The 11,206-nt window shown below is 42.3% G+C and overlaps 1 protein-coding gene and 1 long non-coding RNA gene across 4 annotated transcripts in view; one reads left to right on the top strand and one right to left on the bottom strand.

Annotated features, from left to right (window-relative positions):
* LOC103472099 (uncharacterized) overlaps positions 1 to 11,206 on the bottom strand; it is a 26,292-nt gene that overhangs the window by 9,227 nt on the left and 5,859 nt on the right. The gene's annotated exons all lie outside the window — the stretch shown is intronic.
* The window catches only part of trit1 (tRNA isopentenyltransferase 1), a 38,945-nt gene that overhangs the window by 24,095 nt on the left and 3,644 nt on the right, over positions 1 to 11,206 (top strand). For all 3 annotated transcript variants that reach the window (XM_008421483.2, XM_008421482.2, XM_017307589.1), the window contains exons 7-8: positions 1,364 to 1,476; positions 1,575 to 1,652. In XM_008421483.2, the coding sequence (XP_008419705.1) occupies positions 1,364 to 1,476; positions 1,575 to 1,652 (191 nt within the window). The remainder of the gene's footprint in view (positions 1 to 1,363; positions 1,477 to 1,574; positions 1,653 to 11,206) is intronic.

Genomic DNA, 11,206 nt, shown 5'->3' with positions numbered 1-11,206 from the left:
GACATAGAAACAATTTTTTTTTTTTTTTTTTTTAGCAATTATAGCTGATTGAATATGGCGCTTTTCTTTTCACTACTCCAGTTTGGCTTCGGCTAACGCTTCAGTCCAATAAAAACCTACAAACACAAAAAGCGACTTGTATTGAATCTGGCAGCATGCATTTATCCGTTTCTTTAATAAAGAAAAACTAAAAAAGTAATTTGAAGAAAGATCAGTGGGCGTGTCTCGTCATGACGCTCGCTCATATACTTTGATGTTAAATATTAAACCAAACTACAACATGTTTACTGAAGCAGTAGAAAGGTAGTTGAGCTCTAACCCACCAACCATGAATGTTAGCTCTGCTAATGCTAAAGCACTGTACTAACACAATATTTGGCAGAAGCTAATGCTAAAGCGCCAACTTCAGTTCAGCTCCGCTGCCTGTGTTTTACTTTGTTCCTGTATGTTGGTTTGTTTGAGATAAAGTTAGTGGGAAAAACGAAAAGAGAGAAAATGAGAGAAGAGGAAGCGGAACTTCAAAGTAAAACCCTCTTCAAAGTAAAAGCATGAATATAAGCGTCCAGCTACTTTCATAACTCAATGATCAAAACTTGAACACAGATGTCAAACTTTATTCAATTGGAAGTTTACAACACATTCAAGTAAGTTGGCTCCTTTAGAAGTTACCTGGAAAAATAGTTCAGGGGAAATGAAGTGTCCTAAACGTTTTCAAAGTTAGTTAGCGCTAAGCAGAAATTAGCTCCATTATTAGCTCATTAGCATAACTACCTCCACCAACTGGGTGTTATAGTATTATAAAAAATATTTTAATATCTGTACTGCTGTATAGAAAATGCAAAACGAGAATAGTATCAGATTATCTAGGAGCGACTACCACTTCTTTCAGCATCTTGCGGCTTGCGCTCAAGGTAAAATAACTTGGGTTGACATGTTGTCCCCCTAATTGCCGACTTCTAGGGTGAAATTTCTGATTTCAAATTCTTTTAGAACTTTTTACAAGACTTATGAGCTGCTACAAACTTCCTCCTGGATTCCTCAGATCTTATCACAACCAATTTCTACTTTTCTGCTCAGCATTTAGTGTCTGTAAACAAGTTGTGTATTTATTGCTGGGAGAGAGTAGCCTGCTGAGTTTTACCACCTGTGGGTCCTCATGTCGTCTACGTTCAGATGATTTTTGTTTGTTTGTTTGTTTTGCCAGTCACTCTATTTCTGGAAGGGTTTTTTACATCTGCATGTGGGGCTGGAAGGAGAGATGGAGGGGAAGGAAAATGAGATCTGAATCACCGGCGCCATAAATGTCACGTCAAAGGAGGAAAGTTTACATATCGACGAGTCGTGTTTCCTCTGCTCCCCGCAGCCAAGACTATCAACACGGGATTTTCCAGTCGATCGGCTTTAAGGAGTTCCACGACTACCTGACGGCTCCGGAGAGCAGCAGCCAGCAGGAGAGAGACGAGCTGAGAGACAAAGGTCAGAGAAATACCCGACTTCACACTCGCTAGGTTTGTGGTCAGGTTGACCGTTCTCCGTTTCTGCTTCATCTTTTCCCTCCTTCAACTCTTTTTCAGGCATAGAAGCTTTGAAGATCGCCACAAAGCGCTACGCCCGCAAACAGAATAAGTGGGTCCGTAACCGTTTCCTCAAACGTAAGTTTCTGTCTGCCAGCTTGTGCACTGAGTAGTGTGTGTGTGTGTGTGTGTGTGTGTGTGTGTGTGTGTGTGTGTGTGTGTGTGTGTGTGTGTGTGTGTGTGAGAGTGTGTTTTCTCCTCCACAGCCGAGAATCTTAATGATCAGTCTCTGTTTCACAAACTGAGTTTCAGGCTCCTTATTAAACGCCTAAAGAGTCTCTCTGAGACTGTTTTATTGTGAAAATGCGTGTTTGTTTCTGGCTCTCCTTTTCATACAGAGATGCTTGTAAAAGTATTCCTGTGGCTTCACGTTTTTTTCTCTCTTTTTTTCCACATTAGAACCACAAACGTTGGTGTATTTTACAGAAACAAAACCCACTGCAAATTGAAAGTCATTTGTCACGACTACAAACCAATAGGGATGCACCGATTCCAGTTTTCTGACCGATATTTAGAAAAATTTACCTCCTAATTTTGACTTTGGTCAATTCTGTTTATTGTTTTTGTTTTAGCAAGAAAAGCGGCAGAATATAGCGACAAAAGTAAAACGGTGGTCTGACTGCTCGTCCGCCATGTTTTTCCTGTCCGCGTAGTTTCAGAGATTCACGCAGAGGAACGTGGTTGCTGAAATGACGGAATATGACTTTGTGGACGCATCAAACATAATCCAACCCATTGTCTTGCACTTCGTAATTGTGGCTTTTTATAGAAGAGTAGCAGGATGACAGGAGTCTGGTCAGATGAGACAAAAACTGAACCATTTTGACGTCCGTTTATCATGCTGTGTGTGCTGACAAGCTGAGACTGGAAACGTTGGAACATGTTGGGTGAATGCATCATGCTAGCTAGCATGGCCGCCAATGACTGCGGACGAACGGTTTTCCTGTAACAGCCGAATGTTTCTCCACCATTGGCACTTTTAGCAGCGCGTTCCTGGGGATGATTGGTAGCGCTCAGCTCCTCCTCCTGGCTCTGATTGATTGTTTTTGACAGGGAGCGGTGCACTTCTTCAGACGGCAATAGCAGAGGTGGAAGAAATTAATGTTTTCACAGATTATCTGTTTCATAAACTGTCACAACACAGTGACAGTTTTACCAAATATGTAATAAAAACAATTTTTATAAAATTTACGTACTGCAGCTTTAAACTAAGAATAATGGATAAAAGTATGACAAAGGGGGGCATGACTAAATAAGTTTATACTTCTGCCTGCCTCCTTTTCGAATAAATAGTTATCAAAAAGGTATATTATGAACATTTTAGAATAAGTAAGCTAATCTTTGTAGCAGCTTCTTCTACACAGTTTTCAGACGGGGAAGGGTGACGGTACGACAGGAAGTTTTAGGTGAGATGAGGTGGACAGATTTGACTTTATGCAGATGGAGCTTCTGTCGTAGAATAATGCTCCACCATCCATCCTCTCTGCACACCTGCAGCTCAGAAACTTTAGCTGCGCTCTCCCAGTTCTTGTCCTCTGTTGCCCCCCTGTTCTCCGCAGCGTTTGGACGCCGGCCCAGATTAGCCGTCGCAGCACGATGGATGCGTGCCCACGAACGCTGGCGAGTTCTCACTCCGGCCACGGCCCGTTTCACCTCCGACTGCGTGTTTCCAAACATCCAGAAGGTGGCCGTGTCCCAGCCAGCGGCGTGGCCTTTAGTAACCCCGCCTCCTAATCCTGTTAGCCCCAAGTGGCTTAAAGGCCACAGCCGGGCCCTAAACCTCCACACCCCCTCTTTGTGACCGACTGCCTGCCTGCTCCGCACGCACCATATGGCCTCGTGTGTGTGTAGGTGTGTGTGTGTGTGTGAGTGTGTGTGTGTGTGCGCGCACGCACCTAGCTGTGTTACCGCTGCTTCACACACGCTTTAATCCGTCTGGAGTCGTCTGACTTTTGCACAGGCGTTTGTTTTTTAGAGTGTTTGTGCCTCGCTTCGGAGGAATCGTGTTGACGCTGCGTGAAGCTATTTACCGATCCTGGAAGGCTGGATTTAACGGTGCTTTATGTGACATAATTAGGCAGCATCATGCTATGGGAAAGGTCTGATTTTTTTAAAATTTTATTTCATTTTCTCCTCCTACCTTGCTTTACATCCATCCATCTACTGATCATCCATCTGATTGTCACTGAATATTCAACCATCCATCTGTTAATCTGCATTCTTTCCTACATTTCTTCCAATGATTCTTACGTTCTTCCACTGGCAGCTCAAAGAATACACTTTAAAATATTTACTGTCGTTTATAAATCGCTTAGCGGCTTGGCACCACAATAAGTTAAAGATCAGCTGTCGTCATAGTAACCTTCCAGGCCTTTCAGGTCTTCTGGTTCTGGTTTTCTCTGCATCTCCAGAACCAGAACCAAACTCAGAGAGGCAGCATTCAGCTTCTATGCTCCACAAATCTGGAACAAACTTCCAGAAAACTGCAAAACAGCCGAAACACTGAGACCCTTAAAATCTAGATTAAAAACCCAGCTGTTTAGAGTTGCATTGGACCCATAATAAATGGAACATTGATCAACATATTTGATGCGTATTGATGATTTTGATGACGGCACTTGACAAAATGTAATATTTGTTACTGGTTTCTCTTTAAACCAGTAACAAATATTACTTTTTTAAGTAAAAAGAAGCACTCTCATTTTAAACATGGAAAGTTTTTGAATTCTGACACACGCACACACACGCAAACACACACACCTACACACACATTATGTCTCGGAACGGTGTGTGTAGCTCAGGTTGACCCCGGTTCTCCAGCTGGATCGGTTTGTTAAACAGGCGCGCGGCAGGTGTTGGCCGTCCTCTTGGCTTTGGTTACCGTGGGGATTTAAACAGCCGGTCGGCCGGCTCGAATGAAAGCAAGCTCACACTGACTTAGCTTTAAGTGCATGCGTAGGCCGGCTGTAAACATACAGTGCAGGTGTGTGCGTGTGTGTGTGCGTGTGTGTGTGTGTGTCGGCGTCTTTCAGAGAGGGCTGTTTTAATTGAAGGATTTAATTACCCTTAATGAAAATGGTAATGTGAGGTTATATTCATTTTATTAAGTGCCGGAACATCGGCCCCCCACATTCATGCGCACACCTACACACACGCACACACACACACACATCTGTAAGCACAATAAACAGGTGTAGCTTGACAGCGGCCTCGTGAGTGTTAAGTAACAGCGGTGTCTGTATCTTTTATTTAAAAGAGTGAGTGAGTGGATGGAGCGACACGCGGACGGAGAGGGGAGGTAACCCGACTCAGCCAGGGGGAACAGGTGCGGGACGAGTTCACACCTCCATCTTCCAGCGAGCGCGAAGCCAACACGAGCGCACACACACACACGCACACCTACACACACACACAAAAGATAAAGCCAAGACTGGAATTGTTTTCACAAGGTACAAGTGAGTGTGTGTGTGTGTGTGTGTGTGTGTGTGTGTGTGTGTGTGTGTGTGTGTGTGTGTGTGTGTGTGTGTGTGTGNTGTGTGTGTGTGTGTGTGTGTGTGTGTGTGTGTGTGTGTGTGTGTGTGTGTGTGTGTGTGTGTGTGTGTGTGACTAAAGAGTCCTTATTTAATTTCCAGACACAGGTCTGTGTTAGTCAGTGATTACCTGCTGGCTTTTAAAAGCATGTGACTCAGAGGAGGCGATTAATTAATAAATTACCTCTGTGTGAAGAAGAAAACTTTTTGATATTATGGTTTAATGAGCTTTACTTTTTTTTTTTTTTTACATATGTGTAAAAAAAAAAAAAAACACCAACCACCGTGTGGTTGGTGGGTTCAAAGTGATCCAGTGTTTTCTGGAACATATTTTACTTTGTTTTTTATTTCAGCTTTTCTTTACTCCATTTCTTTATCTTTAAACAACATCCTTCCACATGACTTTATTCAGCCAATGCTACGAGTTTAGCTGCGTTTCCTTTGCAAATGTACGCCAAACTTTGTCAACATTCCGCTAAAGTCGAAAAAAACCCCGCAAGTTAGCATTTGCAGTGTTTCCATTAAATAAGAAACACAATTAAAATCACACAGGAATAAGTTTGTTCACATGATAAGTTATTAAAAAACACGCTGCGCCATGATCTTTTAGCTACTTTCTGTTGTCGTCTTCTTTGTGGTTTATGACAGTGGTAATGTCCGATTCATCCTAGCACCAAAACTTTCTATCGATAAACAAGATTTTTTTTTTCCCCTGAAATTGCCCTATGATTAAAGTGATTAAGTGAATTTTATGGTGAATGGAAACGCAGCCATCAATCAGAAACGCCATTATCTATAAAACTTTGGATGCCACAACGAGTAAATAACACAAAAATGCATTTAAAATTAGTCATTTTGCCAAAATGACTAACTCAATTACAGTTTGTTTTTGTTTAGTTTTTTGTATTTAAAGGAGTGCTGGTTGTAGTTGGGATCAGCTGAAAATAAAACTATATAAAGCTTTCATCCGCTGGTTTCAAACCATAAAATCTCCTTTGAGCTTCTCACTCAGAAGGGATTTTTGTTTTTCACCGTCTTCATGGGAATGTCTGTTTTATTCAGTGTGAGAGAACAAACAGCAGATCTGCTGGAACCCAAAAGCTAGCGGTTTTGCTAACCTAAATTAAACCCAACAGCTCCAGTTTGTTCATGTGACATCAGTGGTTTAGACTTCATTGTAGACACAAACAACATAACTAAGAAATAGTGACAGAAAAGATATGTGACTTTAAAGTTCCACGAGAATACCAAAGCGGGGTAAAAGCTAACCGCTAGCCATGCTAACGTTAGCATTTTAGTCAAAGATTGCTTCCAGGGTTAGCAAAAGGGCTATTTCTCTTTCTAATGGGTCTAAACAGCTGCGTTTCCTTTGCAAATGTACGCCAAACTTTGTCAACATTCCGCTAATGTCGAAAAAACGTCGTCTCTAGTTAAACATCTAAAATGCTGCATTGCTTTACACCGCACAGTTGGAGGCTCATTAAATATTTACTCAGTGAAAACCAAAACAAAATTTGAAAAGAAAATTTTCAAAGCTTTTTGTTTTAGCATTAGTACCACATTAGATTGAAACGAGCACGACATTCACAGAATATAGACTGATCTGAAAATATTTATCTCTTCACTGCTGTACACCTGGTGGGGCTTCTTTAAAGTACTTTAAAACAGGAAATCTCAGATTATTAACTAAAACTTCTTCCGCATCGGATCCAGAAAAAACGAACAAAACAAAACAAAAAACAGGAAAGTACAGGTGGAAAAAGATTTTAGTTAAATTAATTTTAGGAAAATATATTTCCATAAGTCTCCTGTCAGTTATAAACGGCGGATTAAAGCGGGAGCTGAGGAAGACACAAGGTGGAAGAGGAACTGAAAGAAAGCGGAACAGCGAGTACGGGCGGCGTTCCAGTTGGAGCGACAGACAGCGAATCCCAGCTGGTCCAGGGGACGAGTTAACAGCAGCAGCACACACACACACACACACACACACACACACACACTCAGCAAACACGAGAGCGGGTGCTGCAAGTGACTCTTGGCCCGCTTAGTGCAACAGGTGGACTACTGTTTCAACACACAATACACACACTCGCTGGCAAGCAGCTGCTCAGCGGCGGATTATTCTCCGTCTTTTTAGCAAAACGATCCCCCCCCCTCCTTACGAGCCTGAAAACGAACCTTTTTGCTTTGTGTGTATGTGGGGCTCCGGGTTCCTCGTGTTGTGTGAACACCTAGATCTGTTTACAGTCAGGATACTCTAACGGAGGATTAGATAATTAGATTTCAGGTTAAAGACGGGCTTTGCGGCCAGGCTTAGACAGTTTAATGTCAGTTTAATGTTCTCTGAAGTGGTATATTTGTCTTTTGTCCCTTCGCCGTCGTCTTTATCGGTCGTCGCCCGACAAAGGAGGGGATTAAAAGTTTTGGATTTCACCAGAACCGGAGGACGAAGGGAAAGGGGTTTCCGTCCAGCACCTGCACCTCGCAGCGTCCACCGTTTCATTTACCGGCGCTTCGCCCTGCCCCAGTGGGAGGCTGATGAATGCCAAGGGCAATTATGGGATGAGTGGTGGTGTTCGGAGAGATACAGACACAAAGCGAAGAGATAGAAGCAGCCGGTGGGAGCAGGACGTCGGCTGATGAAGGTGGACTGTTTATCGACAACGCTAAAAAAGAAAACGCTTGTTCGCCGCCCAGCTGTTGCTCCTCACTGCGTGGCACGAGGTTCCAAAAAAAGTTACAGCTCTGGAGCCGCTAAAACTTTCCGTCATGAAATGGAGGCATCTCCATCTGAAATAAAAAGTAAAGCTTTGTTTCAGCATCGCCTTTCAATATATAAACATCACAAAGTTCTTCGTAGTCCACGTTACATGGCTAATTAACGAGCTAACATCGTCACTCTGTTAATGTTGCGTAGTCTGCGCGTTCTGTCCGCAGACAGTTGAGATTCACAGTCAAGTGTACCAATCCTCCTCATTATAGCGCCAAACCTTTTTATAGAAAAATAAGAGAAGTTTGATAAATTGGTACAATATTCTGTGTCATAAGTAGTAAAACTATATCTGAAGGTCGCAGGTGTGGATTTAGTTTTAGCTGAAGTCTGTATATTAAAAGTCAGACAGATGACAATGAATTCTAATGACGTATTGAACAGGTAAAGATTTGAAGTAAAGAGGCTAGAGAAACTTATCGCGTCTGTAATAACGGAGACCCAGTCGACTCCCAGTAGAGCTGCAAGCATCAGTCAGGATGCTGTCTGCTGCCCTCCAATTCACACTTGAGTCTGTGTGAAAAGGATTAGGCCATAATTGAGTTGGCAAACAGTACTTTAAAGGTTAATGGGATTCATTTGCATGAGAATCTGCTTAAAGGTGGGGCCGGCCAGTCTGCAGAAGGACTGATCATATTTGAACTCGGGAGACAAATAAATACACTCCTCTGTTCTGTTCTTTGACAGATCTGACTTTCAAGGACACGCGGTGTTGGGACAATACGTCCCACTGAAGGACAATCTGACTAAATGTGACAGCTTTCTCTCATGTCTCCAGACTTCTGAATAATGGGATGTTTGTGCAGAATTTTGGGGGGGAAAACTGAAGAAATTAGGCATCAATCGTAACAGGTCACTATGGCAATTTCTTAGTAGAAATGCACCGATCCTATAGTAATACCTGTATCAGTCCCGATATTCAGATAAAATCTAGATTGAATATCGGTAACAATGTGCCCAATCTATAAGGGTGGAGCAAATCAGCCAGGTCAGCGCAATTTCATCAGATGTTGACGTAACGCATGGCTGTGGTAAACAGGAAGTCGAGGTTGCAAACTAGCCTCCCTGAAACTAGCATCTCTGAAAAACACAGAGAATTTTTAGGAATGTCTCTGTTTGGCAAGTCCTTCAGTCATGCCAACTAGCATTGGCAATGCTAAATGCTATCTGGAGACATAGAGAAAAGAAATGCTATTCTAATGATTATCACAGCGCAAACAGCCTATCAGAGAGGTAAACGTTCGGTATGTCAGAACTTACTCAGTGAATGCGTTTTCATCTCCCCTTTAGTGCTTTAACTCGGTTTTTGGGGGATCGGGGGAACACATCAACCGAGCGTAAAAACTTATTTGTGAAACTGAGGAAGCTATTTTAAATTCTGCTATGTCCATAAACCTTTTCTAATGCGACACAGCTTTAGATTTGGACTTTAGCTGGGATATTCTACCACACAGCCTCTCCATATTGTATGGCTGCATGTTCAGGGTTGTTGGAAGGTGAACCTCCAACATCTTGATCGTTTTCATGCTCTGACAATATAATCAAATATTGTTTGAAGAGGTGTCATTAAAGGTTTGTAGTTCAACAAACAGCTTCTGGACAGCTGAAGCCGAGCTTGAGGCCTTCCTGGTTGGTTATTTAAACATAACGAGCTTTTTTTTAAAGGGGGGTGAGTTAGCGTCCAGCCTCGAATCGGAAACCTGACGGTTCTGTTTGGGTCTTCTATTGTTGTGCTGATTTACAAACCCACATGGAGCCAACTCATTTCATTTATGCATAAAGCAGTGGGACAAAAGCTGTACAAATGAGTGAGGAATGGCTAACAGGAAGGGGTTCACTGGCAGCTGAAAACCAGAAACGGACTAAATAAGCATGATTAAAATGAAAAGGTCATCGCTATTGGCTCTAATCTGTCCACATTCAAGTCTTCAATTGATTCGGCTTTAGACACCACAGGTACTGAAGAGTGAAAATAACAAGAAGGCAAATTTTGAAGCACCTGCCAAAGGTTTGGAACCAGCAGGAGAAAGTGTGGCCTTTCCTCTCCAGTATCTCGTCTAAATGGTGAGTTTAATGACGTCTCAGTGCCAGAAAGCCTCCAAATCTGAACAAGCAAAACTAAATTCATACTTTCCACATGCGTGTCAGATAAGTGATTTTAACAACAGCCCACTGTTTCAAAAAGCTCGACTGCCTGCTGTTGGTGTTGTTGACAGAAGTTTTTAGCTGTGATGTGTTCATCTTCAGACTGGAAGTGGGCGTTTCCACAGCGCTAACGCTGGTTGGCTAATTCCAGCAGCAGAAATCAGAGACAGATAGAAATCACTCATCTGTAGAGACCGTTTCAAAACGTCCAACAAGAAAATTGACGTTTTTTTAATGATTTTATTTTTGTTTCTTTATTATTTGTTTTTAACAGCCTACGTCTATTTCACATTATTTCAGGAGTTTGTTTTTAACGTAATGGGCAGGTATCAACATTTAGCCCTCCCTACTTTAAAAACATCCCTTAAACATCTAATCTATTAAAACGGTATTATTTATGTTGATGCTCTTATTCTGAAATGTAACGGACCGTTCTCTTTTTAAGAGGAGTTGCGTAAACGCCGCTAATGTCGCATCGGCTAACACAATCCGCCTGCTGCTATTACGTCTAAATGCCTAATGGGTTTTCTGACACACCGGGTTACAAGTTTCAGTTTCTCTATTAAAACAAATTAACAAATTTAAAGTAAGCTAGCAATAATTTAAGAAAAGAAAAAGTCAAATGCCGGATGTACAAAATTGCGGCCCTGGTTGCATCTTTACTGAGCGACGCAACAAAACCCAAACAGACGAGCAGAGCAGAGCAGAGCAGAGCTGCCTTCACTAGAGATCTTTTGTTTCGTTTAATGCATAAAAACTGCTTTATCTTCTGTGTGGATGTAAAACAACCTTCATCTAAAAATGATTTTTTTTCACACTCGTTAAGAAAGGTGGAGGAGAAATGCTTCACGGTTTTTCAAGCGTAGCATTTGTACTCGGACCCCTTTACTTTGATGCCCCTAAATAACCAGTAAACGGCATCAGTTCAGCCTGTCGCCTGGAAAGTGAAAACGTATGGAGCTAAATACGAGACACAAGCAACGTTTGAGGCTAAAATCTGTCACAGTTTTTGTCTGTAACAGGCTGCATGCTGTCGTTGCATCAGCCAGTCCTGACAACTCAGTGGAGGGCAGGGACGCTTTAAAGCGCAGGCCTGGCCCAGACACTGCTGACTGGTGCAAAACGAACACACACACACACACACACACACACACACACACACACACACACACACACACACACACACA

The sequence above is a fragment of the Poecilia reticulata genome, linkage group LG11, assembly GCF_000633615.1.
Source record: "Poecilia reticulata strain Guanapo linkage group LG11, Guppy_female_1.0+MT, whole genome shotgun sequence".
NCBI classification, from domain to species: domain Eukaryota; kingdom Metazoa; phylum Chordata; class Actinopteri; order Cyprinodontiformes; family Poeciliidae; genus Poecilia; species Poecilia reticulata.
This window is presented reverse-complemented; position numbering and strand designations above follow the sequence as displayed.